A 26700-nucleotide genomic window follows, 5' to 3' on the forward strand; every position below is an offset into this window, starting at 1 on the left:
ACTGATGGAAGCCCAGCATAGCTGGAGTGGAGAGGATAGAAGACAGATGAATTGGAGTTAGGGCCATGGGAAGGAGTTGGGATTTTTTTTTGTTCCCAAGTAGACAGAGAGGACCAATAAAAGGCTTTTCGTTTTCAGTTGTGAAATATCACTAGCAAGTTTGGAGCATGGATTGGAGGGAAGCAAGAGTGGAAGCAAGAAGACCAGTTTGGAGGCTTTTGCAATCATCTAGAAGGGAGGTAACGGTGGGATGGGCAAGGCTGGTGGTAGTGGAAATGGAGCGAGATGAGAAATATTTGAGTTGTAGAACTAAGATGTGCAGATGAATTGACTGAAGAATCAGAGTGATGCCTTAGACATCTGGCTTCAGTAACTGGGCGACAGTGATGCCATTTATTGAGATGGGGACAAAATGAATCTAAGGGACAAGCAGGTTGGGTGGCTGTTCCACAGGGATCTGGCCACATTCCAAAACCACCAAATCCCTTCCCACGTGTTCATTTCTTCATTCTGCAGCTGTGTGGAAATGTACCCACAGGAGCCAGGGAGTTTAAGGAGTCGCCAGAGGAGAACAGGGGCAAAGGGCTGAGGGCCACGTCCTGTGCAGTGAGGATGCTGGCAATGAAAGGCAACCCCTCAACCCGAAAAGTCACCGCCAACCCCTGCAGCTAAGGTTGGTTTCAGCGATGACTTAGAAGATCCCCATGTTTGAAAACATCCAGCTCCTGGGTCATCTCTCAGCTTTTGGCCTTTACCACGCTGACCACACCCTCAGCATGACCCAAATACCCTCCCTTCCTGTGGACACCCTCTACCTGCCCCAACCACAGAAGCATTGCCTGGCAAGGATAAATAAATGTCACAAAGGCTGAATTCTTACTGCTGCCTGAGCACAGGGTGGAGTGATTCAGGCTGGAGTCCCTGGATCTCATGGGGCTGGTGTGGGGTGGGAATGAGCTGAAGCTGGGCAACCAACTCTGCCAGGTTGGTGGAGCCTCCCTGTCCCCTCTGCAGGGGACAGAGGGTAGAGGCTGGGGTGGCTGAGGGGTGTGGTGCCTGCTGCCTGCCAGGCTTGTGCTGGGCCCTTTGCCTGGGTTGGTTCATTTGAACCCCCTGGGTTGGTTCATCGGTGGTGCCCAGTGGGACCACTCCAGGTGCCTTCAGGGCAGACTTGGTATTTTCTGAACTATGCCATGAGGAGGAAAATCAGATCTACCTTTGAAGAAGGAAATTCCTCAGCTTCCCTGAGCTACCAGCCAACAAGCCCTGGGATCCATTTCTGGCCTTTCCTCTAAGCAGGGCAGAGTCAAGCCCAGGGGTGGGAAGTATAAACCACCCGACCTTGGTAACCCCCAGAGCCTGGTACCTCATCTGCGTGTCACGCAGACCTCTCTCGTGGTGTTCCTTGTCAGGGGCCTCAAGGCTCGATGCTGATGGTCAGAGCCTCGGTGGATTCGATGTCCCCTCAGCCTTGGGCACTATGATTCCCCTGGGGTCAGTTTCACACTCGGGCGACCAGGAGCGCTCCCCGAGCTCTCACACGAGCTCCCGAGAAATGCAAGCCCAGATGCTGGATTTGGGACCAGAGCACAGATACGGAACCCCGGGAGAGCTAGGATCCGGGACTTGGAGATGTAACCGCCCTCCCCGAAGAGCGTAAGCGCTGCCCCCTCCGCCCCCAGCCCAGCCCAGCCCACCGGAAATGACGGCGCGTGCGCAGGCAGCACTGACGTTAGAGGGTCCCGGCGCTCCCAGTCACAGGAGTCACCCTGGGGGAGGGGCAGGGTGCCCAGCCCGCGCCTCTGCGCCGTCGGGCTATCCACTGACACCACACGCTGCGCATCTTGGGTGCTCCCACCCCTGCAGGCCGCGCTACCCTCCCTGTCCCCAGACCCGTGATTTTAGCGCTGGGCTTACATTGCACTGAATGATCTCGCCCCATCTGTCCCCTCCACCATTCTGAGGTCAGCGCCTGGCGGGGAAAGGCACTCAGTACATTTCAATGAGTGAGGTCATCTGATGTCCAACCCCCCTTCCCCCGTACACCATCGGAGTGTGTCCCAGACAACTGTCTGTTCTGAAAGGGGAATTATGTTAAGAGTCTCACAAGTCTTTGTGGTCAGGAAGTGCTTCTGTGTGTCTACCCCAAATCCCTGCAGTTTAAACCCTCCAGGCCTGTCATCAGCCGTGACCTTTAGGATGCTTATGCTGAGGGTGTCCCTCCTGTGGGGTCATTCTTACTTCTCCTCCTTTGATACCTCCTCATGGGGTTGTTGGGAGGGGCTAGAAACTCTTGGTCTGAGTTAACACAGGCCAAGGGCTTAGAACAGTGACTGGACCATATGAACACTATTCAGTGTTTGCTCTTAGGATCAGTATTATTGTAACATTTTTTACCTGGAGGATCCACTCCTTGCCCATCACTACCCCTCTTCTGGCGGGGCTCCTGACGGGGGTGCTGGGAAGACTGTCCAGGGACTTTACCTTCCTGGTGGGGGGTCACGGGGGCAGGTCAGGCCTGCAGTCAAGGCCTGAGACACAGGCCTAAGAGAACTGCGGAGAAGCTCCAGGCACATTTGCTCACTGCTGGCTGCCTGTGCTCCCACTGCAACACAGCACTCGGTCCCCTGTATGGGATCCATCTGGCTCCCAGCAGACTAAAAGCTCCTTGAGGGCAGGGACTCCAGCTGGCACAGAGCAGGTACCTGATGAAGGAACAAATGGATGCTCTAAAACCAGTGGCAGAACCATATTCCTTGGCCCTCCTTCTTTATCCATCTCCACCCCAGAACAGATCCACTTGCCCTACCTGAAAGGCTCCTAAAGGCACTAAAAAATGAATCTGAAAAACAGTGGGTGAAAATGTGCCTTTCCTATTGACTGAAGTGGATTCCCAAAGTGACTCCATCTTCTGTGATCGCCCAGGAGTTCTCTTCATTCAGTTATCCACTGTGTGCTAGGCCAGTGCTAGGTGCTGGGGATGCAGAGAACAAGACAGACCCAGCCCCAGCTTTCATGAAACTTGCATCTCAGTAGGAGAGGCAGACCTAAATCAAGCAAAAAGGCAAAAACATTTAAGATGGTGGTGAAAGTTTTAGGAAACACACTGAAGGATGAACTAACAACAGCTGGGGATGGGAAATCTCTCAGGGAAAGAGACTTTTAAGATAGGACCCTAAGGCATGAGAAGGGGACAGCCGCGTGAAGAGTGGGAGGAGGGATGTCTCAGTCAGAAGGAACAACTTGTACAGAGATCCCGGGAAGAAAGAGCTTAGAGGGTCTGAGGAAATAAAGGAAGACCAGTGTGGGTGGAACCTGGGGGTTCGGGGGAGGGGGAGCAGGGCCCAGATCATGCAGGGCCTTGGAGGTCACAGTGGGACCCAGAGAGAATTGACCCTAACAGTGGGCTCCCAGGTGTTTTCAGTGGGGGAGCGTTGTGAGCTGCAGTTTACAATTCCTCGGGCTGTTCTGCAGAGAATAGATTAAGGGAGGCAGGAGTGGTGGTTGTGGTAGACAGGAGATGGTGGGAGCCCTGGCAAAGGTGGGGGCGGCAGAGATGAGGGAGGTAGAACTTATAATATATACGTCTGGGGGATGACATCATCGGGTCTTGGTGATGGACTGGAGGAGGGGTTGACAAGAGGAGAAGCATCAGGCTGACACTGGATTTCTTGTTTGAGAACCTGGGAGATGCCATTTACTGAGATGAGAAGACTTAAAGACAAACGTTAGGGGCTTCCCTGGTGGCGTAGTGGTTAAGAATCCGCCTGCCAATGCAGGCGACATGAGTTCGAGCCCTGGGCCGGGAAGATCCCACATGCCACGGAGCAACTGAGCCTGTGCGTCACAAGTACTGAGCCCGTGAGCCTAGAGCCCGTGCTCTGCAACAAGAGAAGCCACCGCAATGAGAAGCCCGCATGCAGCAACGAAGACCCAACGCAACCAAAAATAAAAAATAAATAAATAAATTTATTAAAAAAAAAAAAAAAGGGCTTCCCTGGTGGCGCAGTGGTTGAGAATCTGCCTGCTAATGCAGGGGACACGGGTTCGAGCCCTGGTCTGGGAAGATCCCACATGCCACGGAGCAGCTGGGCCCGTGAGCCACAGTTGCTGAGCCTGCGCGTCTGGAGCCTGTGCCCCGCAATGGGAGGGGCCGCGATAGAGAAAGGCCCGCGCACCGCGATGAAGAGCGGTCCCCGCACCGCGGTGAAGAGTGGCCCCCGCTTGCCGCAACTGGAGAAAGCCCTCGCACGAACCGAAGACCCAATACAGACAAAAATAATAAATAAATAAATAAATAAATAAGAAAATCCTTTAAAAAAAAAAAAAAAAAGACAAACTTTAGGAGAGAGATGGATTGGGCTTGGGAGGAGGAAGTGTGGAGGGTAGAATTGCCCACAATGTGGCAGTTTCAAACATGGCGCCAACTTCTTTGACACGTCTTCCGTGGGGAGGTGGGTCCCCTCCCCTTGAATCTGGAGGGCTTGTGATTGCTTTACCAATAGAGTATTGTAGAAGTGACTATATGTATTATTCCCAGGCTGGGTACCAAATGGCCATGCAGCTTCCTCCTCTTTCTCGAGGGACACCCTTGAAAATATTTATTTATTTATTTATTGGCTGTGCCACACAACATATGGGATCTCAGTTCCCCGACCAGGGATCGCACCCATGCCCCTGCAGTGGAAGCACAGAGTCCTAACCACTGGACATCAGGGAATTCCCTAAATCACCCCTTGACTAAACTCAATTTGGCTAATCTGTCCACTTGTCCATGGGTGACCAATAATATCTCGGTGCCACCTGGAGTTCCTGGTTGCAAACCACAGGAATGGCTCAGAACAACGGGCAAGACCAAAGCGTTCACAATGAATCCCTTGGAATGGCCGGTGAGCACCTGCTCTTGGTGTTTGTATTTTTTATTGAAGTGTAATTTACATACAGTAAAATTCATCCCTTTTAGGTGTATAGTTTTATGAATTTGACAAACATATACAGTCACGGAACCACCACCACAATCAAACCAGAGAATGTTTTCATCACTCCAAAAAGTCTCCTCATACCCTTTCAACGGTCAGTCCCCTCATCCTGCTCCAGCCCACAGCAACCACTGATCTGTTCTCTGTCCCTATATTTTGCCTTTTCCAGAATATCGTATAAATGATATAACACAGTATGTTGCCTTCTGTGTCTGACACAGCGCTTTTGAGATTCATCCACATTGTTGCTGCCTGTACCAGTAGTTTGTTTCTTTTTATTCCTGAGTACTAGTCCCATTGTATGCATGAACCACAATCTGTTGTTTCACCAGATGATGGACATTTGGGTTGTTTCCAGGTTTTGGTGATTATGAATGAAATTGTTATATGCATTACGCAGGCTTTTTGTGTGGATATATGTTTTCATTTCTCCTGGGGACATACCAAAAGTGGGATTATTGGGTTGTATAGTAATTGTATATTTAACTTTATTTTTATTTTTATTTTTGGCCGCGCAGCATGTGGGATCTTAGTTCCCCGACCGGGGATGGAACCCATGCCCCCTGCATTTGAAAGGTGGAGTCTTAACCACTGGACTGCCTGGGAAGTCCCTATATTTAACTTTATAAGAAAATATAAATGCTCCCCATCCTCACCAGTATTTGTATCCTCAGGTTTTGTTTTGGTTTTTAACCTATTCTAATAGGTATGTAATAGTTATTGTATTGTAGTTTCAATTTGCATCTCCCTAATGAATAAGATTCAGAGTTTTTAATGTCACTCTGGCCTGGACTGGGGCTGGGTGATTTGTAGGGTGGACTTGATTTTTTTTTTTTTTTAACGCCAAATAAAGGTATTATTCATTTGTTATCTTGAAGTGATTAGAAAAGCCATGGAGCCTGTCCAAGATTTCATCCAGGGCAGGGAAAACCCACCTCTGGAGCAAGGACAGAGCTATCCTGTCCAGTCTGCTCATTCAGTGACATGGTGACATCCCCGTCTCCCTCCTCCCTACCTCCACACCTGTCCTACCCTGCCTTTGTGCCTAGACAGTGCACCCTTCATTTTTTACTCGTGGAGTTCCAGTTTAAACTAAATGTCACCTCCTTTTGAAGAAGCTAGGATTTCTAGAAGCTTCCAGACACACCACGCAAGACGATATTATTGAAAAAATGCAGCCTCTTTTGGGGCCAGAGTTGAATCTGCTTTTTTGGCTTTGTTCCTTACCAGTCCTGTGACTTTGGACAACTTAACTGCTTTGAGCCTCAGTTTCCCCTAGTGTAAAATGGGTATAATACCTATCTCAGAGGTAGGTTTTTGTTATGTAGGAGATGCTGTTGTCACTATTATTATTATTATTATTAATTTGCCTCTATCAAAGCCTCACTGGGCTGAACCATGGCTAATTCGTTCCTTGTTTCTCTCCCTAGCTAATTGCTCTTAAAGGGCAGACCCAATTATTTAAGCCCCCTCTGCCCCCGCCCCTGACACAGTGTTGGTAAATACTAGTCCCTCAACCTATTTGTTGAAATGGATGAACCTAAAAGGATTCTCAGGGAAGGCAGGTGGCCATAAGGGAGTTGTGGGACTCGGAGGGACCTCTCGCTCTCATTAGACCTCGGAGCTGCTTTCTTGGAGCAGGGGCACTGAATCAGGGCTTCTCTTCCACAGAACGGAAGGCTGAGGGCTTGTGACTGCAATAACAGCGGGGCCGTCTGGACATGTGGGTTTGACAGGTCAGAAAAAGGGGAACTAAAAGAGAGGATCCTCAGAATGCGAGTACAGGGACTGACAAGGAAGAAACTGGAGAGGGCTGGCTTTGAAAGTGTGGGCCCAGTGACGGCGTGGGGACCAGTGGTGAGGATGGGGGCAGGGGACGGGAGGCTGGGAGGGTTGCGGGCCTTGGGGGCTGGGTGGAAATGGGAGAAACCGAGGGGGGATAACGCTGCCACGCAGAAGAAAGCGCGCAGAGGTAACCGGTCCGGCTGGGAAGGACCCGGGGAGTGGGGCAGCAGTGGATCGGGGGGGCAGACCCCGGGAGCCGGGAATGGGCGGTGCGGGGAGCGGCAGGTGCGGGGGGCGGAGCCCGGAGAGGAGGAGCCAGGAGGGGGCGGGGTCGACGCCGGGCGAGCGGGCGGGGTGCGCCGGTCCGCTCCTGCGAGAGCAGCTGGGCCCGCGGAGCTGGAGCTGGATCCCGAGCCGGGGCCCGGGCGGGAGTCGGGGCCAGGGCCGGGCCGGAGCGGGCTCCAGCGATATGGGGTCGGCCGACTCCAAGCTGAACTTCCGAAAGGCGGTGATCCAGCTCACCACCAAGACGCAGGTGCGCCCGGGGCCCCGGCCTCCCCACCCACCTGCCGGGCTGGGGGCTGGGCAGGGCTGGGGGGCTGCAAGAACTTGGCTTGCCGGGAGATAGGGGGACCAGATGGCCAGGAGGGTGACGCTGAGGCCAGGGCCGGAGCGAGACCCCTTGGCCTGTATCCCAGGGCTCCATCCCTTAGCTCCCACCCCCAGCCTTCTCTCCCGGGAACATCCCTTTTCCCGCAGCTGCTGCTGCCACCTTAGGCTGACGTGTGCGTACTCTCCAAGCTGGCGTCGCCGCTGTCCGCCCCTCTGTCCACCCCCCCCAAGCCCCTCCGGCCTCGCATCTCCAGCCTCCTGCCCCCCAAAAAACACCTCCCTGCTCTCCTCCCTGCCCCTCGGTGCCCGCGTGTCCCGGAGGCACAGACCCGGCTGACTCAATGCAAACAAAGCCGGCCGGCGCCCTCCCGGATCCGCGAAACAGCTGGTGCGCGGCAGCGGCAGCGGCCTCGCTGGGCCCAGGTCGATGCCCACGGCCAGGGAAGGCCCAGGTCTTGCTGGGAACACGCAGAGTGGCGGGCACCGCTGCAACCTGGCAAGGGGACCTGTTCCCGGGTCTATGGAATCCAGGTTCCCAGCTGGGGACCACTGCTCCAGGGGGCTCCCCCTTTGAGGCCTAGCGGTGGGGTTGGCTGTGTTTGCAGGTACTCTCTGTTCTCTGGGTCAGGGCTAAGAACCGTCCAGGCTGCCCTTGATACCTGAGGGTATCTTTCACCCTAGGCCATGCTTGCACACTCCCCTGAGTCTACAAGTGGCACAGAGGCCACCTCCTTGCCCCCAGCACAAGGACCTGGCCCCAGCAAGGCTTCTTCCCTGCCCACCCCTCTCTCCTCACTCTTTGAGCCAGGCTGCTCTGGCCACAGAGATGCCCAGCGCTCACTCCTCAGATACCCCGCTTTCAAGGGAGTCAGGACCTGCTGCCATCTAGGACTTTCCTCCTACCCCCACCCCCAGGGCTCTCTCTGGCTCTAGGCAATTAGAGTGGGTTCAGGGGAACCATTTCCCCACAGCCAGCTGGTCACAGCTCCAGACCTCTGATCCTACACTCTCGATCCCACAAGAGAAAGGTCAGGAGCCCGGCAAACACCCGCGGCCTCTGGAGAGTCCAGCCCCAGCTGAGAGGCGTTTGATAGAAACCAGGCCTTGCTTCTCGCCACTTCCCCCATGGCTCCTGGTTATTTCTGGCGCTTGGCTTTCTTGGCATGGGGCTTCTAGATCTGAGGGTGGCAGGTGGGCCAGCCTCTCAGTGCGGGGCCATAGGGAGAGGAAGGGAGGGAGGCCTCCATGTTTACCTACCTGGGGAGGGAACACCTTGTTGGAGGAACGAGATATGGGCTGTAGCCTCAGCAGCCAGGGTCCTTTGTCAGGCCTGCAGGGCCAGCTCGGCCACGTCCCAGAGGATCTGCGTGGGCAAGATTCCTACATGCTCCGGTCCCCTCCCCGAAATACAGTGCGCCTCCATCTTTCCCTGGCTGTGGCCCTATGACAGGGCTGACCGAGACGGTGCTGTCTCGTTTCCCAGCTGGGGACAGTGAGTTGGCTTGGGACAGGACTGGAGCCAGAGGCCAGCCTGGGTCTCCCTCTGGAGGGCCCTGGGCCCTGCAGGTGGGAGGGGGCCTGGGCTGCTTGGAGGGAGAGACCCTCAGGAATGAGGCCGCCTGCCCTGTGTAGTGACCTGGCTCGGGCAGCTCAAGAGTCGGGACCAGATCCCAGATGGTGTTTCCAGACCTTGTCACTCGGTGTCCCCAAGGAGATTCAGGCCAGCTGTGTCCACAAGGTGTCCACCTGTCCCAGGCCCTCAGAGGTTGTGCTGTGAACACAGATTTTTGCTCTGGGCAGCAGACAAGCCGACCCAGCACCTTCTCCCGTGGCCTGGGCCGGGGCTGCCGCCGCTCAGCCTTCCCTGCCTTCCCGTGCTGCATCCTGTTTTCTTCCTGCCTGGGGCTAGGCCTGACCCTGGTCCTGAGGGCCAGCAGCTTTGGCTGTGTTTCCAGAGCCTTTCCTGGTGTGGGTGGGGCCCTGGAGGGGGCACATTCCTGGACCTGGGACCCTCTCCTAGATCCTGCCCATTTGGAGATTGTTTGCCGTAGGTCAGATGATACCGGGTGGGTCCATGTTTACATGTGTGCACATGTACGTGTGTGTGAATGCCGTTGTGACACGGTCCTCCGGTACAGGTCACCCTTAGCAGGCTAGAGCGCTGCTGGTCCTTGCCTTCTCCCCGCCGCCAGAGAGGTTCAAAAGATGCAGCTGGTCCCCCAGGCTGGCGGGGGCTTTGGCCTGAGCAGGTCCTGGTAAAGCTATGCTAAGAATATTTGGTTTCCCACCAGGGTAGCTCAGTGCCCCTGGCAGCATGGGCCTGCCCACCTCCAGCAAAGAAACTGGCTTGGATTTTAGAAGCTTCCTTGCATTGGGTGGAGCCCAGCTGGGGTAACTGAGGAAGGGGCTAAGCCATGTCCCCCTTCCAACAAAAGTTCCAGTGACCCTGGCAGTACCTGTAGCACCAGGTTAGCCTGGTATGGTCAGGTAATGGTCACCAAACTGAAGTGTCTGAGCCACAGCTGGGACCAGGTGGGGAGGCCCAAGTTGGGGATGGGGGAGGTGAAAGTCTTCACTCCTGAAGTTCAAGGCCAGCTCCCAGAGCTGGGACTTTCCTCTGCTTCAGGTCTGGGCTGCCCTGGGGTCTCCCAAGTTCCCTCCTAAGGCTCTCTCCTCATTTTGAATTCAATACCCAGGTGACACTTACCTGATGAACTAGATCAGAGGTCAACTCCACTTGATGAGTGTCTGCCCCTTTAAGGGGGTAGTGGCTACGTGGGTGGTGGGGAAGGTGGCTTCCCAGAGGTGTTCCCAGATGGTGGGGGGCTCTGCACATTTTCTGGGATGTTCCTTCCCCACTCCCACCCCAGCCACCCACACGGGGATGTGCTTCCCCTGGATCCCAGTGAGTGTCAGAGAGCTGTCTGGACTGACGGCATGAGGGCCAGCAAACCCCAGCCCCAGTGACCCTCCTTTGGTCTTTGTTCCTCTCCCCCAGCTAACTCGCTCTACCAGTTCTGGGACTGAGCACGTCCTGGTGCCAGGCCTGCCCTGAAGGCCACGGCCACATGCTGCCCTGTACCTCAGAGGGGGGCATTGTTTGGGGGGTGGGCTAGGGTAAACCTGGACCTCGGGGAGGCTTGTGGCCAGGCCTGAGTTTGGGCAGCCCCACTGGCACTCAGCTCTGCCCCGTGACGGGGCTGAAGGAATCTCTCTCTAGGACTAATTACAGCCTTTGGCTGAACAAATATTGGCTGAGTGTCTGCCATATGCCTCAAGTGCACGGTCAGGGAGAAGGGCTGATGGCCTAATGGGGCCTCCAGGCAAGCGCACCCAGACCTATTGGGGACTATGATGAGTGACTGAGGGGGGTTCCAAGGTGGGAGGGAGCCCGCTGGTCAAAGCTCTGGGAGACTTCTTGGAAGAAGCGGCTTCAGAGAACAGAATTATTTTTTTTAATTAATTAATTAATTAATTAATTAATTTATGGCTGTGCTGGGTCTTCGTTTCTGTGCGAGGGCTTTCTCTAGTTGCGGCGAGCGGGGGCCACTCTTCATCATGGTGCGCGGGCCTCTCACTATCGCGGCCTCTCTTGTGGCGGAGCACAGGCTCCAGACACGCAGGCTCAGTAGTTGTGGCTCACGGGCCCAGTTGCTCCACGGCATGTAGGATCCTCCCAGACCAGGGCTCGAACCCGTGTCCCCTGCATTGGCAGGCAGATTCTCAACCACTGCGCCACCAGGGAAGCCCCCAGAATTATTTTTTAACAAGATTCATATTTTTCTGTGATGGTAAGACTGATGCATATTGCATGCGGGTTTGTGGTGGGGTAGCAGGGCCCCATTATCAGCCCTTTCAGAGAAGGCAAAAGTCTAGGTTGATTGGAGCAACCCAGGAAGATCTCTTGCAGGAAGTGCTATTCAGAAGGGTAAGAGTGTCTTGGAGGCCCCTCAAACAGATGAACATTCAAAAGGAAAAAATAGTAATACGTGCACTTACAGAAAAATATAAAGAAAAAAATAACCACCCCATGAGATAATTGCTGTTGACATTCTGTTATTTTCTTCTAGGCTTTTATTCCTGTATAATTTAACACAAAATTGTGATCATCCTATAGTTAGTTTTATATCTTGCCTTTTTCACATAACATTGTACTGTGAGCATTTTCCATTCATTCATATTCTTTGAAGACGTGATTCCGATGGCTGTGTAATATTCCACTGTATGCGGGTGCCTTAACTTTTCAAGCATTTCCCCAATTGTTGGTTATTTAGGTTGATTCCAACTTTTCACTGTTATCAACTCTTCAGTAAACATCCTCATACCTGCACTTCTCAGATCATTTCCTTAGGAAAGATTTCTAGAAGTGGAGTTCATGATTCAAATTGGTTGTCTATATGACCGACTATATAACTTAAAAGGCATATGTGTATTGAAGGCATGTTACCTTGATAGGACCGGTGGGACTTTGGGATGTGTTAGAAGGGGCGGGCGTGCTGGGAAGAGGGGACAGTCTGAGCAAAGGCAAAGAGAAAATATGGCAGGGTTGTGTTGTTGGGATAGTAAATACAGGTGTGTGTGCACACACATGCATGTGCACACTTGTATATATACATGTGTCCGTGTATGTGTACGTGCACGTGTGTGGCTTGTATGTGTGTTTAGGTGTGATCTTGGCTGACTCTCTGGCCGAGGTCTGGACTCTGAGGGAACAATGCCTTTGGTGCTGTGTTTTGAATGCATGTTGGGGGCAGCGCGGAGGCGGGATTGAGGGGGTGAATTTGGAGGTGGGGCCCTGGCAAGAGTGGCCTGAACTGCAGCACAGGTGGTGGGTACTGAGAGGAGCAGGTGTTGTCAGAGAGCCGTGGGATGACTCCTTTAGATTTGGCATCTGTTGGGTATACCAGCAGAGGGTGGAGGCTGGGGCCGAGGGGGCAGCCTGGGTGAATGGAAATGAGCATATGTCCCCTTGTCTTCTTCCTAGGGGGTGGGGCACAGCCTGGCTCTGGTCCCTGGGTGCTTGACTTAGGGGTGTGGCCTGGGGAGGCCCCCAGGTAGGGAGGGCCTGCCAGAGGGGGATGGTGAGTTACTCAGGGTCACACAGTCCCTCAGGGACTGGGCTGGGCTTTGGCTACTGGATTCAGTGTCCGGCTGGCCCCTGACCATCTGTGTCAAGTGTCCCCAGCCTGCCTGTGCCAGCTGGGACTCATGGTGGCTGAAGGACGTCTCCCATGTGGGAAGGCTCCTGGCACCAGCAGGGGTGGAGTAGGGGGGCTTCCCTTTCGGGGGCTCCCTTGGCTACAGGGTGGGCAAACTGTGGACCTGCTGGCAAGAGACTGTGTGGCTCTGGACACTGCATCTCCCCACAGCCCGTGGAAGCCACTGATGACGCCTTTTGGGACCAGTTCTGGGCGGACACGGCCACCTCGGTGCAGGATGTCTTTGCATTGGTGCCGGCAGCGGAGATCCGGGCAGTGCGAGAGGAGTCGCCCTCCAACCTGGCCACTCTGTGCTACAAGGTGAAGGGTGCCCGGCCCCTCACTGCCACTCCCACCTGAGCCATTTCCCACCCTCCCAGGGAGGCTGGAGCTGGCCCAGCCCTGTGGTCCAAGAGGACAGGCACCCAGGAAATCCTCCACCCAGGTTGGAGTGGTCCCAAGTATTCACCCACTTCTCCTCCTGGCTGGGCTCTGGGGGAAGTGATGGTGGCAGTGCCACCTGTGAGGGCTGCCTGTGGGTGACACTTTCCATAGGTCAGCTCATGTAGCTCACCTGTGCAGTTGGTACTGTCAATGTCGCCATTTTACAGATGAGGAAACTGAGGCCCAGATGGCTGGTCACGTAGCAAGGTCTCAGCCAGTGAGTGGTGGGCTGGGTCTCGCTCCCAGGATGCTCTAGGCTGCTCCCTGGCCCATGTCCCATCCTCCTGGGCTGGCTGACCCTGTCTGGACAGGCGGTCCGGTAGGGTGGCCCCACTGTCTCTCCCCCTCTGAAGCCTGGGGTGCCCAGCCTGACCCCAAGTGCCAGGGCCCCACTCCCCACCCTGCCAGCGTGCCTCTCTGCCCATCCTCACAGGCTGTTGAGAAGCTGGTGCAGGGAGCCGAGAGCGGCTGCCATTCGGAGAAGGAGAAGCAGATTGTCCTGAACTGCAGCCGGCTTCTCACCCGCGTGCTGCCCTACATCTTTGAGGACCCTGACTGGAGGGGCTTCTTCTGGTCCACAGTGCCCGGGGCCGGGCGAGGAGCGGTCTGTGGACCTGGCCGGGGCTGGGCGGGAGGTGGAGTTGTGGTGACAGGGAAGGAACCCCTTCAGGGCCAGCCACATTCCTCCAGACCTCTTCTGGGGTTTGGGAAGGGCAGATGTAGGGGCAGTGCAGGTGCTACTGAGGAGGGGGGCCAGCTCTTCCTCCCTGAGCCCTCGGTTTCTCTCCCATGGGGGTCTCGGCCTCTGCAGCTGGGCAGAGATGGGGGCAGGGCAGCTGGGCCCTCCGCCCCCGCCGCCCCACCCCCTCCCTGGGTTTCTGTCCAAGCAACTGGCAGGGGGGTGGGGAGGTGGGCAGTGATTCCCAGCAGGGTTGAGGCTCTAGGGTTTAGGGGACTCACCTGTCCCCTCCCAGTCAGTGGGGAGGTCTCACTGGTCCCAGCTCCGCTCCCTACTCTGTCCCACTTCTTCTGCCTTGGGAGGTTTGGGGTGATTAGGGGTCTACTTCCTGTTCCTTCTCCCACCTCTTCCTCCATCCCTCTACCCACGAGTGTCTGCCTGGGCCCAGACCCCGTCCTCCTCCCATCCCCCCTCCAAGTCCTGGGGCCACCTCTCCTTAGCCAGCTACGACTGAGGGGGCCTATAGATGCCGTGTCCCAAGCAGGGAGAGGACGATGACGAGAACGCCCGGCCCCTGGCCGAGTCCCTGCTCCTGGCCATCGCTGACCTGCTCTTCTGCCCAGATTTCACCGTCCAGAGCCACCGGCGGAGCACCGTGGTGAGAGCCCCCCAATCCCCTCCCCTGGGCTGAGGAGGGCTCTGGTCCCAGGTTGGGGCCGGTTGAAATTTCCTTGGGCAGGGGCTGCTCCAGGAAGGCTGGGCTGCCTGGCACGCATGGTCCCGGGGAGGGGGTGGTGGCTGGCACGGCTGGAGGGGAGCCAGCTGGTGCCCGGCCCTGCCCCCTGCATCCAGGAGGTCGGGCACAAGCACCCATTGTCTTTGCCTGGGCCGTGGGTGGAGAAGTGGGGCTTACACACGGGAGCCCTGGCCCTCTCACTGCCCGTGGACCCATGGACTGGACCTTGAGTCTTCTCCGTCCCCCACTCCCACGCACCACCAGGGGCACCTGATTCCGTTCTGCTCTCTCCCTGTCTCTCTCTCCCTGTCTCAAACTGGATTGAGCAAGTACCAGACTGAAGGAAAAGGAGCTTTCAAGAGGTTGAGAACATTCATTTCTTCCCGTGTGCATTAGCACCTGGGGCATTTTGAGGGTCTGTCTTTAGGAGAATATGAGGGTCTTTGCCCCCAAGGATAGCGGGGGGCTTGGGTTGGCCTGATCTCTCCCTGACCCTGTCCCCAGGACTCGGCGGAGGACATCCACTCTCTGGACAGCTGTGAATACATCTGGGAGGCCGGTGTGGGCTTTGCTCACTCCCCCCAGCCCAACTACAACCACGACATGAACCGGTGAGCTTGCTCAGGATGTAGCTGGACCCCAGGCCTGGCCCCCTGAAGTTCAGAGCGGGAAACACGCATGGGGTCTTCCAAGGAGACCCTGCTCACTCGTGACCCAACTTCAGCCTCACAGGGATAAAATGGAGTCATTTCTTTTCATGGACCTGAGCTGGGGCCGGGCAGGGTGGGCGCGCCCTCCTACAGGAGAACTGGGATCCTCAGGTACTGAACCCTCTCCTCTATCCTCCCTGCCCAAGGATGGAGCTGCTGAAACTGCTGCTGACGTGCTTCTCTGAGGCCATGTACCTGCCCCCAGCTCCAGACAGCAGCAGCGTCAATCCATGGGTGCAGTTTTTTTGTTCCACAGAGAACAGGTGAGGGGCCCCTGGCCTTTCTTTCCATTTCTCCTCTTCCTGGTTCCAGGCAGCCCAGCGCTGAGGCCCTCTGCCAGCCCTGAGTCTTATTTGAGGGGATGTGCTGCCCCCTCGTGGTGGTGACCTATAAGAACAGTCACACCTTACGCCAGCTCTGTCCCATGTCCCATTGGGGGGCCCTGGATGACCCATGCCTGGGTCCTCCATCTAGAGCCCTGCTATCCAGCAGAAATATAATGTGAACCACACATGCAACTTAAACATTTCTAGTAGCGACCTTTAAAAATAAAAAAGAAATAGGTGAAATTAATTTTAATAATGTATTCCGTTTAACCCAATATATCTGAAATATTAGCATTTAACATGTAATCACTATACAAAATTGTTGAAATGTTTTGCATTCCCTTTTCATAGTAAGTTTTCAAAATCAAGTGTTTAGTTTACATTCACAGCACATCTCACTTCAGACCAGCCACATTTTAAGCTCTCCATAGCTACATGTAGCTTGTATTGGGCAGTGCAGTTTATTTTATTTTCTTTTTATTGGCCACACTGCGGGGCTTGCGGGATCTTAGTTCCCCAACCAGGGATTGAATCCGGGCCCTTGGCAGTGAAAGCACCGAGTCTTAACCACTGGGGTGCCAGGGAATTCCCTGGGCAGTGCAGTCTATTCAGTGGGTGGAGAAGGGGCGTGATAAATACCCTGAAGGGTGGGGAAGCCCCGCCCACATGGGGGCACTTATGGGCAGTGGGGGGCATAGGAGCCCATGGAGATGTCCCATGGCTGGATTGAGTATTTAGAGCAGGTACACATGCTCCAGCTGTGCAGCTCCAGCTGTGCCCAGGGCTGTGCTGGCTGCACAGGGGTTAGTGCCCCTCAGTGTCATGGTTCACCCTCTTCTAGACTCTGATTCCCACATGGCAGGCCTCATCCTTCAGGTTTTGCTGGCTGCCTGCCTGACCTTTCCCCCACCCCCGCCCCCAACTCCCAGAAGGAGTGAGAACCCAGGTGACTCCCTCCACCAGGCACAGTCAAAAGCTGGCCAGAGTTTTCTTTCTCACCAGCCTTATGGGGCAAATGGCCACCTTTGCCACTTGATTAACCTCCTTGGGTCTCAGTTTCCTCATCTGTAAGATGAGGAGCTTGATCTCTGATGTCTTACGAATCTCTGAACGGAGTCATTCTGTGGCCTGGGAGCTGGGAGATGGGGCACATGCTTTGCCTCCCAAGGGGAAGCCCGCCTTCCCCGTGGGCCCTCCAACCCTTCTCTGAAGCCCCAAGGAAGGGTACCTGCCCCTCAAAAACGTCAGGGGCATTTCCTTTATACATTTGCCCAACCCTGTAGATCATACAGCGTCAAGAGTGAACACTGGGGACTTCCCTGGCGGTCCAGTGGTTAGGACTCAGTGCTTTCACTGCTGAGGGCGCAGGTTCGATCCCTGATCGGGGAACTAAGATCCCACAAGCTGTGGCGTGGCCAAAAAAAAAAAAAAGAGTGAATCCTGATGTAAGCTGTGGACTTTGGGTGAAAATGATAGGTCGATGTAGGGTCTACAGGTGTAACAAGTGTGCCACCCTGGTGGGGGATGTCGGTAGTGGGGAGGACTGTGCACGTGTTGGGGCAGAGGGTACACGGGAAATCTCTGTGCCTTCCTCTCAATTTTGCTGTGAACCTAAAACTGCTCTAAAAAATATTTTAAAAAATAATTAAAGGGCTTCCCTGGTGGCGCAGTGGTTAAGAATCTGCCTGCCAATGCAAGGGACAGGGGTTCGAGCTCTGGCCCGGGAAGATCCCACATGCCACAGAGCAGCTAAGCCCGTGCGCCACAACTACTGAGCCTAAGCTCTAGAGCCCTCGAGCCACAACTACTGAGCCCATGTGCCACAATGACTGAAGCCTGCGCACCTAGAGCCCGTGCTCTGCAACAAGAGAAGCCACGACAATGAGGAGCCCGCGCACTGCAACGAAGAGTAGCCCCAACTAGGGAGAGCCCACGTGCAGCAACGAAGACCCAACACAGCCATAAATAAATAAATAATAAATAAATTTTAAAATTAATTTAAAAAAAACAATAGGCTTCAACCCCTGGGGGTGAAAATCTAAGGGGTGTGGGCACACTATCCTACAAAGAGCTCCTCAGGACTGGCCATCCCTCTCTTGGTAATAAATTCCTTCTGGCCTCGGCCCAGCCTGGCCTGGGTCCCAGATGCAGGCAAGGATGAGGAGGGGTCTCTCCTACGGGGGAAGGGATGAACTCCTGGTTCTGCTCCCTGGCCCGAAGATGGGGGCCTGGCACTGAAACCCTTGTGGAATGAGGGGGGCTAGCCTGGCTGACCCTCCCACCTGGCCACGGCTGGGGGCGGATGGAGGGCTGGGCTGGTGGGTGATGTCTCTGAAGCCCCGCCCCTCCTCTCCTGCCGCAGACACGCCCTGCCCCTCTTCACCTCCCTCCTCAACACCGTGTGTGCCTATGACCCTGTGGGCTACGGGATCCCCTACAACCACCTGCTCTTCTCTGACTACCGGGAACCCCTGGTGGAGGAAGCTGCTCAGGTGCTCATCGTCACCTTGGACCATGACGGCGCCACCCCCACCGTGGACGGTACCACCACAGGCACAGCCATGGATGATGCTGATGTAAGGACGGGAGAGGGAGGGCAGCCAGCCCTGCCAGGCTGTGGGCGGGTGGCACCCCCTCTAGCGGAGCTGGGCAGAGGATATCCAGTGGGCACCTCGTGGGGGTATCTGGGGTCAGAGGGGGTACTGCTGCACTGCCTAGGCCTAGGGTAGGGGCGGGGGTGAAGGCACCTGCTCACCCCAGGCTCCGCCCTCCGCAGCCTCCAGGGCCCGAGAACCTGTTTGTGAACTACCTGTCCCGCATCCATCGCGAGGAGGTGAGTCCAACGATGCTCTTGCTCTTGTGGGTTCTTGATGCCCACCCTCCACAAAGCTTGTGGCCTTGCAGGGTGTGAGGGGATGCAGATGAGATGGGGTTAGGGAGAGTCCTGACCCCTACATGAAGGAACCACGGTCCCCGTGGACTCAGGCCACCATGGGTGAAGTAGTGATGGCAGGACCGCGAGGGTCTTGAGACTCAGAAAAGGGCTGATGGCCTCAACTGGGTGAGGGTAGCCGGGAAGACTTCCAGGAGGAGGTGGCTGTGATGTCAGGTTTGGTGGGGGAATGACAGTGGACAGAAAGGCCAGTCAGACCTGAGTTCCTGTGTCTTGTGACCTTGGCGGAGGTTCTTGTGCTCCCAGAGCTCTAACCTCTGCAGCTATGACATGGGGACAGTAATTGTGCCCTTGCCTTGTAGTGAGGATTAGCTGAGAGCACAGTCCAGCAGGCAGCAGGGGCTCAGTGAATGACAGCTCTTTGAGGACAGAATGCTCCTCACGTGTCACAGGGTGATGGGGAGGGGTGGAAGGATGTCACCTGTCAACAAGGAGTCCAGGTGGGCAGGAGTCCAGTGTGCATGTGAGGAGGTCACTGGGAGCAGATGCGGAGCCTGTGGTCTGGCGGAGGGGCAGGGTGCTCTCTAGACCTGCCTGCCTTGGACCCAGCTTCTGAGAGGCTGCCCCCAGGACAGCTGTTGATGACACTGGCATCTGGGCCCCTCCGGCTCTAGAGGTGGGATCAGGCCCTGGGGGGCTCGGAGGCATTTGTGGGAGGCCTGGCCAGGAAGCCTGGATTGTAGGGAGCCGGACTGGACAGGCCCCTGACCTTCCCCCACCCAGGACTTCCAGTTCATCCTCAAGGGCATAGCCCGGCTGCTCTCCAACCCCCTGCTCCAGACCTACCTGCCCAACTCCACCAAGAAGATCCAGTTCCACCAGGAGTTGCTGGTCCTCTTCTGGAAGCTCTGCGACTTCAACAAGGTGGGCCGGCCTCGGGGGCCCAGGCTGGCGGGCAGTGGTCTGCCTCAGGGATGGGGACAGCGTCTGGGGAGACTCCCAGGAGAGAGAGAGGGTGGGGCAGAGCTGCCCCTCCCCCTGACTCTGCCCACCTGTCTCCGCCTCCCCCCAGAAATTCCTCTTCTTTGTGCTGAAGACCAGTGATGTGCTGGATATCCTGGTGCCCATCCTCTACTTCCTCAACGATGCCCGAGCAGATCAGTGTAAGGCTGGGGTGGGCTGAGGATCCCTGGGGGGTTCCTCGCGGAGGGGCAGTTTCGGCCAGTCTGTCCTGCCTCCCAGCAGCTCAGGCCTGGTGCCCCGACCTCCCAGGAAGGGCTTCTCCCTTTACCCCCAAGATGGGTCCCTGCCCTGGGCTCCCTTCCTCCCCTCCCCACCCAGCGTGGTGACCCCTCCCATGCCACGTGCCGCAGCTCGGGTGGGCCTGATGCACATCGGTGTCTTCATCCTGCTGCTTCTGAGCGGCGAACGGAACTTCGGGGTGCGGCTGAACAAGCCCTACTCAGTGCGCGTGCCCATGGACATCCCGGTCTTCACCGGCACCCACGCCGACCTGCTCATTGTGGTGAGGGAGCTCCCGCCAGGACCTGGGGGTGTGGTGTAACGTCCCCTCGGCTGAGTCTGGAGGCGGCAGGGACCCCATGGCTGCTCCTCTGCCTCCCCGCACAGGTTTTCCACAAGATCATCACCAGCGGGCACCAGCGGCTGCAGCCCCTCTTCGATTGTCTGCTCACCATCGTCGTCAACGGTAGGGGGACCCAGAGCCCGCTTCCCCATGCTCACCACCAGGGGGCGCCAGGGCACAGGCTGACCTGCCGCTGGCTCCCTGGTTCAAGCCGGCTGGGTACAATGGAAATATTAGGGCAGCCAAGTATGTACTGGTCAGTTTTCTAGTAGCCACATTAAAAAGGAAGAAGGAAAGAAAGAGAGCGGTGACAATAATTTTATTATATATTTAATTTAATCTGTTGTATCCAAAATACCATCATCTCAATATGTAGCCAGAATACAAAATTATTGAGATGTTCTACATTCGTTTTTGAATCCAGTCTTCCAGATCTTGTGTGTGTTTCATGCGTGCAGCGCACATCCATTAGGACTACGTTTCTAGCACTTAATGGCCACATGTGGCTTGCGGCTGAGGTATTGGACTGCACAGGTTTGGATGAGGGCCCTGCCCACCAGCAAGGGCTGTAGACAGCTGCCTCTGAGCTGGGAGGGGCCTCAAGCTGACGGGGGCGCTGGACCCAGCAAGGTGGGGGCCCAGGGCTGGGGCGGCATGACTTCCGCGTGGCTGCTTTTTGGAGAGGAAGGTCCTGAATGGGAGGGGCTGACTTCTCCGTGGTCCGGTTTGGACTCCAGGGTGGGTGGGATGTTGTAGGGCCTTGGTGACCTTTAGCTGCATTGTTGGACGTGAGTTCTGGGGCCAGAACCTCACCTTCCATCACTGGCTCCACCCCACAAATCTTCACTGAGAATGCATTTGTGAACAAGATAGCCACCAACCCTGCCTCATCCCAAGGGAGAAAGACACTGGGCAAGGAAGCACACAGATCAATCTGTGACTTCAAGCCATGTTCAGCCTCGCATTTCCAACTCCCCCTTCACAGGCTGTGCAGAAAATCTCTATCAAATTATACGTGGAATATCAGCTTGATATTCTATTAAAATTTTTTAAAATAATATTTTTAGCTTTTGGCTGCACTGTGCAGCTTGTGGGATCTTAGTTCCCTGACCAGGGATCGAACCTGGGCCCCCTGCAGTGGAAGCTCGGAGTCCTAACCACTGGATCGCCAATGAATTCCCAGCTTGATGTCCTAGAAAGAGTTAAAGATCCTGTGTTTGTATCCCTGCCCAATCATTTTATAACTGGAGAACTTTGGACAAGTTTATGAACCTCTCTGAGCCTCAGTTTCCTCATCTGTAAAATGGGGATGGTCTCCTCTCTGTCCACCTCCCTCTCAGATGCGGGGAGGAGTGTGGGAGATGGAGTGTGTGAGTGGCTTTGTAAACGGCGTGGCTGTCCACAGGGGAGGGGCCAGGGTGGAGCCCTGGGGCTCTGCAGGGGGCATGGCCAGTGTGGCCTTAGCCTCTGGCGCTTGGTCTTCCTGACTTTTCGGGGGACTTCACAGGCAGGGGGCAGGGAGGGTGTGGGAGCAGGAGCATCGTGTCCCACCCAGGCCCAGGATGTGCTGGGGTGGTTGGTGGGGGCCCCAGGAGTGAGCCGACCCCTCCCCTGCAGTGTCCCCCTACCTCAAGAGCCTGTCCATGATGGCCGCCAACAAGCTGCTGCACCTGCTGGAGGCCTTCTCCACCACCTGGTTCCTCTTCTCTGCCGCCCAGAACCACCACCTGGTCTTCTTCCTCCTGGAGGTCTTCAACAACATCATCCAGTACCAGTTTGACGGTGAGGCACCGGTCCAAGCCCCTGGCCTGGCCTCGGGGTCAGGAACCAGAGTGGGCAGTGGGCGAGGACACCTCCCCATCTGAGGAGGGCACAGCCCTCCACCCCCCTGTTTGTTTGTCCAGCGTGCATTTATTGAGCACCTACTGCATACCAAACCCTGTGCCAGGTGCAGGGGATTCACTGGGGAACAAAGCAGAGTGCTCCCTGCCCCGTGGAGCTCATAGCTGGGGAGGGGGCATGGAGGGGGACTTTAAACAGATGGTCACCCAGACAAACAGGCCATCTTAAATCTGTTGAGAGGGAAGTGCAGAGTGGCATGGTCCTGCTGGGTGTCACAGATGCTGGGCTGCCTGGTGTCAGTTAGGGCCTTGCCACTTAGCTCTGTGACTGTGTGCACATAACCTCTCTGAGCCTCAGTTTCTTCGTCTGTAAGATGGTCATAACGATAATTCCCAGAGTCCCCATCTCAGAGGGTATTGAGAAGATTAAGTAAAATAATCCCAAAAAAGCACTTAGCACTTGCCTGGTGAACTAAATATTAGCAGTTATTATTATTTCCACGATAATTAATATCTGTACTGATCTATGAGGGATGAATGGGGGTGGGGAGGGGTAGAAAAACATGGGGAGAGCACAATATATGCAAAGGCCCTGGGGTGAGATGTGTTGAAGTGGAAGCAGAGCAGGGTGGTGAGAGGCAAGGACCAGAGCGGTGGATGGGGCATTGAAGGCCCGGAAAGCGTCTGTTATCTCCCCGGGAGCCAAGGGCGTTCAGCGTGGGCGACAGAGCACAGGCACACGCCATATCGTCCTTCTTCCCAGTGACCTGACTTGGGGGACAGTCAAAATATTGAACAGCTGGCTTGGTGGGACACTGACACGCTGGGCCCGCCCCACTCTGCCAGCTGTTACCCCTTAGTGCTGGGTGGTGAGAGGGTCCCGAAGGTACCAGGGAGGGGCAGGGGCGGAGCTCGGCCCAGAAGCTCTTTTACCGAAAGGTAGCATCCCGGTGTAGCCTCAGACCACACATGCTGCCCGATGCCAGCCCTGCCCAGCTTCCTCACTTCTGTGCCCTGTGCTGTCGCCTCCCCCTGGGGTAGACACTCTCCTCTCCTCCAAACTCCCCCTCCCAGGAAGACACCCAGGTGAAGGGGGTGGCAAGGGGGCCTCCCTGAGACACGCTTCCTCCCCACAGGCAATTCCAACCTGGTCTACGCCATCATCCGAAAGCGCAGCGTCTTCCACCAGCTGGCCAACCTGCCCACTGACCCGCCCACCATCCACAAGGCGCTGCAGCGGCGCCGCAGGGCGCCCGAGGCCTTGTCCCGCACCAGCTCACAGGAGGGCGTCTCCATGGAGGGCTCCCACCCCGCTGCCCCCGCCGAGCCGGGCACCCTCAAGACCAGCCTGGTGGCCACCCCAGGTCCGGTGCTGGCGAGGGGCAGGGTGCTGTGCAGAGTGGCAGCAAGGGTGGGGGTGGAGGTACGGGGGGCCCGGGAGGGGCAGCTTGGTGGGGGGACCGGGCCTCGGGGCTGAGCGTGGGGAGATCAGGCACAGCATCTGTGAAGTGGGGGGACATTGGAGACTCTCGGGGCCGGCCCCAGGCAGAGGCTTTCTAGGAGGAGCACTGTGGCAGGAGTCCTCACCACTCCCCACCGCACCCCCCAGGCATTGAGAAGCTGACGGAGAAGTCCCAGGTGTCAGAAGACGGCACCTTGCGATCTCTGGAGCCTGCACCCCAGCAGAACTCGGCAGAGGGCAGCCCAGCCTCGGAGGTAGGTGTGGGGGACTCTGGGCAGGGCTGGGGGGCGAGGCTGGGCGTTCCCTTTCTCCCTGGCCTCCGAGGTGTAGGCCGGGCCAGAGCACTCTGCGGCAGAGGGGCAGGTACCCAGTGCCCAGGGCATCAGGATTGGCACTGATGACTCTCTGGGGGTGGGGGGCCTTTCACAGACCCCTCCCTTGTTTATTGGTCATGGGCTCAGTCCCCTGGCCTTGAGATTCCTCATCCGTCAGCCTTATCTAGGCTGGGCTAGCCTGTACCTGGTCTGCTCAGTCAGCTCCTGGCCCTAAACCTGTCACTGGGCTGGGCAGGGTCAGGCAGGGCCTGGGACCCAGGGCAAAGGTGATGGGCTGGGCTATCCCCTCCTTTGGGAGTGAGGCCCCTCCCTGCAACATGGGCCAATGGGGAGACCTCATGGCCCTCCCGGTTCCAGACTGTGGGAGGGACTGGGAAGAGGAGCTGCCCTCCCCCCGCCCCCCGCACCCTCTCCCCCCACCCCTCTCTCTTATTCCTTCCCCGGGACCAGGAGCCCAGCCAGGCGTGGCGGGAGCAGCGGCGACTGTCCAGTGCATCAGCCGGTGGGCAGTGGAACCCGACGTCGGAGTGGGTGAGGGTGGGGCAGACGAGGTGGGGTACGAGGTGCGGGGATGGGTCCGGGGCTCCTGGCCCTGGGAACAGCTCAGGAGAGGCTTGGATGGGAATGGGTCCAAATCCAAGGACTGGCCCGGGTCAGGTTAGGGCTCAGTCCTGTCTCATGACCTTGGCCTCTCTGGCTTGGTTGCTTCCTCTGTCTACACCGTCCCAGAGTTTGTTCCCCAGCAGGGTTAAGCTTCAGTTGTCCACAGCCCTTTCTTAGTAAATCACCCTTTCCAGCTTCCTTCCCCGAATCACTTGCCCACCCCGTTATATGATTCCTGAGATCACCACTAATTGCATTTGCACGGGGATAATAAATGTCCCTACCTCATCACGCCATCGTGAGGATCAAAGGGGATACTTTCTGGCACAGAGTACATGCTCAGTGAGAGGCCCCCGCTCCTCCCATGAATAGCAGTCGCTGTGTACGGGCACTGCGCTGTGCCAGGCCCTTGCTGTGATGAGCGGGGATGCCTTCTGCCTTGGGGAGTTTCAGGTCAGGGGTCAGGTTTCAGGTCAGGGGTCAAGCCCACGCCACAGCCTCTGGGGGCTGCTTTGCCAGCCCAGGAACCCCCGTCCCTCCCCCAGGTCCTCTCCTGGAAGTCGAAGCTGCCGCTGCAAACCATCATGAGGCTGCTGCAGGTGCTGGTTCCCCAGGTGGAGAAGATCTGCATTGACAAGTGAGGCTGGGGACGGGGCTGGGCGGCCGGGCTCTGCGGGGCCAGCCCAGGCTGCGCCGGGGGTGTGTCCGGGAGCATGGGCCTCAGGGGTCCAGGGTGAGCTCTCTGCTCCCCTTGACCTTCGGAGTGGGCACATTGGAGACCCTCCTCTCCCTGGCAGGGGCCTGACGGACGAGTCGGAGATCCTGCGGTTCCTGCAACATGGCACCCTGGTGGGGCTGCTGCCCGTGCCCCACCCCATCCTCATCCGCAAGTACCAGGCCAACTCGGGCACGGCCATGTGGTTCCGCACCTACATGTGGGGCGTCATCTATCTGAGGTGGGCCCCTTGGGGGTGGGGCAGTTACCGGCCTGGGTGGGTCTGGCATCCACCCGAGGGTCAGCTCAGTGGGGCCGTGCCCCACTAGGGTAGTGGGGTTAATGTCAAGACAGTCAACCAGGGTGGTCTTGTCTGGTGGAGGGTGGACACCCACTTCCCCAGGGGAAGGGGGCAGAGAACATCAGGGAGGGAGGACGACAGCCTCGTTCCTCCCCAGTCTTTCCAGCAAGGCCTCCCGGCACCTGGGTGACAGCCCACTCCCTCTGCAGGAACGTGGACCCACCTGTCTGGTACGACACAGACGTGAAGCTGTTTGAGATCCAGCGGGTGTGAAGATGGAAGCCTGCAAGGGGCAGGGACCAGGGGAAGGCGGGGACCCTGGTCCCCCGATGTTCCCGCCGACCCACCATTCTGAGCTTTAAATTACTACGATCAGGGCTGGGGGCTTGAGTGGCTGAGTCCGGAGTGGCAGACCCCGGAGGCCCCTTGTGGCTGGGATGGTGGGGACCGGCCCTGCCCCCTGCCTCCAGGCTGGACTGAGAGGGACCTTCTGTCTCCAGGGCTGCAGCCCGCCACCAGGGCCCCACCTCACTCTGGCTCCCCTTCGGGACCCGTTTCTGTGCTGACCCTCAGTGCCCACCTGGCTCCTGAGCTGCCCAGCCCTGGAGGCCACCAGGTCACTGTGCCCTAGTGGGCTGCCCAAGAGGGGGTCTTGGGTGGCCCCTTGAGGCACCTGGGCAGGGTGAGGGGAGCCTTTCCAAGCCTCCTAACCTGAAACCACCTGGTCCAGGCCCGGCTCGCTGCCAGGACCCCGGGAAGAAGGAGGGTGACCAGGCTGCTTGTGGGGGAGGCTGGGGGCTGACAGACACCGAAAGCCAGACGAGGGGACCTCGTGCATTTTAGGGATTTGGAGTGGGGTGTTGAGGGTCTCCTACTATATTCTTCTGGGTCAATGAATATAGCCTGGCTGGCTCTTATATGGTAATGGGGGCGAGGGAATGGGGGCGGGGGAACAGCTGATCAGTCCTCCCGGCCCCTGCCCACCGCCTGATGACTTGCGGGGAGGGGCACCAGGATACCAACGCCCCATCCTCCTGATTCTGGCCTCTTGGTCTCCCTCACCCCACCTGTGTCAGTACAATCTTTGCTCTGTACAATCGGCCCCTTTACACAATAAAACCCCCTCTCCATGCCCTGCCTCTTTGTGCTTGGAGGGGAGGGGGTCAGGCCATGGCTCTTATTTTCGGGGAAGCTGGGGACTCTGCCTCCCAGAATCAGGCCCCAGAGGGCCCTCGGTGCACACCTGGGAACCAGCGTTTGTCATTTTCTTGGGTGGGGGAGTGGGGGGTTGGACGCCCCAGGCTGTGGCCCCCCGGAGAGAAAGAGTCCACACAGGAGAGGCGAGGGGCCTGCCTCCCAGCCTCCTGCACGGCCCCCAGGCAGCCACTGAGACAGCGCCGGGGGTCCAGCACCCAGCTGCAAGGGGTACAAGCCTGGCCTGCAGGGTCCGGGGCTGCCGTCCCTGGGCCTCACCCTGGGCCTCACCCTGGGCACAG

At 57.1% G+C, this 26700-nt stretch overlaps 1 protein-coding gene across 3 annotated transcripts; it reads left to right on the forward strand.

Annotated features, from left to right (window-relative positions):
* The first annotated feature begins 7104 nt into the window (after positions 1 to 7104).
* Positions 7105 to 26334, forward strand: HID1 (HID1 domain containing). Of its 3 annotated transcripts, none has more exons than XM_057537012.1 (19): positions 7105 to 7299; positions 12746 to 12895; positions 13452 to 13622; positions 14242 to 14355; positions 14938 to 15044; positions 15290 to 15406; positions 17832 to 18045; positions 18246 to 18302; positions 19146 to 19286; positions 19435 to 19525; positions 19736 to 19887; positions 19992 to 20070; positions 21565 to 21729; positions 22925 to 23152; positions 23398 to 23504; positions 24036 to 24116; positions 24734 to 24825; positions 24986 to 25144; positions 25414 to 26334. In XM_057537012.1, exons 1-19 carry the CDS (start codon positions 7234 to 7236, stop codon positions 25475 to 25477), a joined length of 2355 nt encoding a protein of 784 aa, XP_057392995.1. In that variant the 5' UTR covers positions 7105 to 7233; the 3' UTR covers positions 25478 to 26334. The 3 variants fall into 3 exon arrangements, with proteins under 3 accessions (XP_057392995.1, XP_057392996.1, XP_057392997.1); XM_057537013.1 differs by having other exon boundaries at positions 14242 to 14352; XM_057537014.1 differs by lacking the exon at positions 25414 to 26334 and having other exon boundaries at positions 24036 to 24087; positions 24986 to 25126.
* The last annotated feature ends 366 nt before the right edge of the window (positions 26335 to 26700 follow it).

Source organism: Balaenoptera acutorostrata, chromosome 20 (genome assembly GCF_949987535.1).
Source record: "Balaenoptera acutorostrata chromosome 20, mBalAcu1.1, whole genome shotgun sequence".
Lineage (NCBI taxonomy): Eukaryota > Metazoa > Chordata > Mammalia > Artiodactyla > Balaenopteridae > Balaenoptera > Balaenoptera acutorostrata.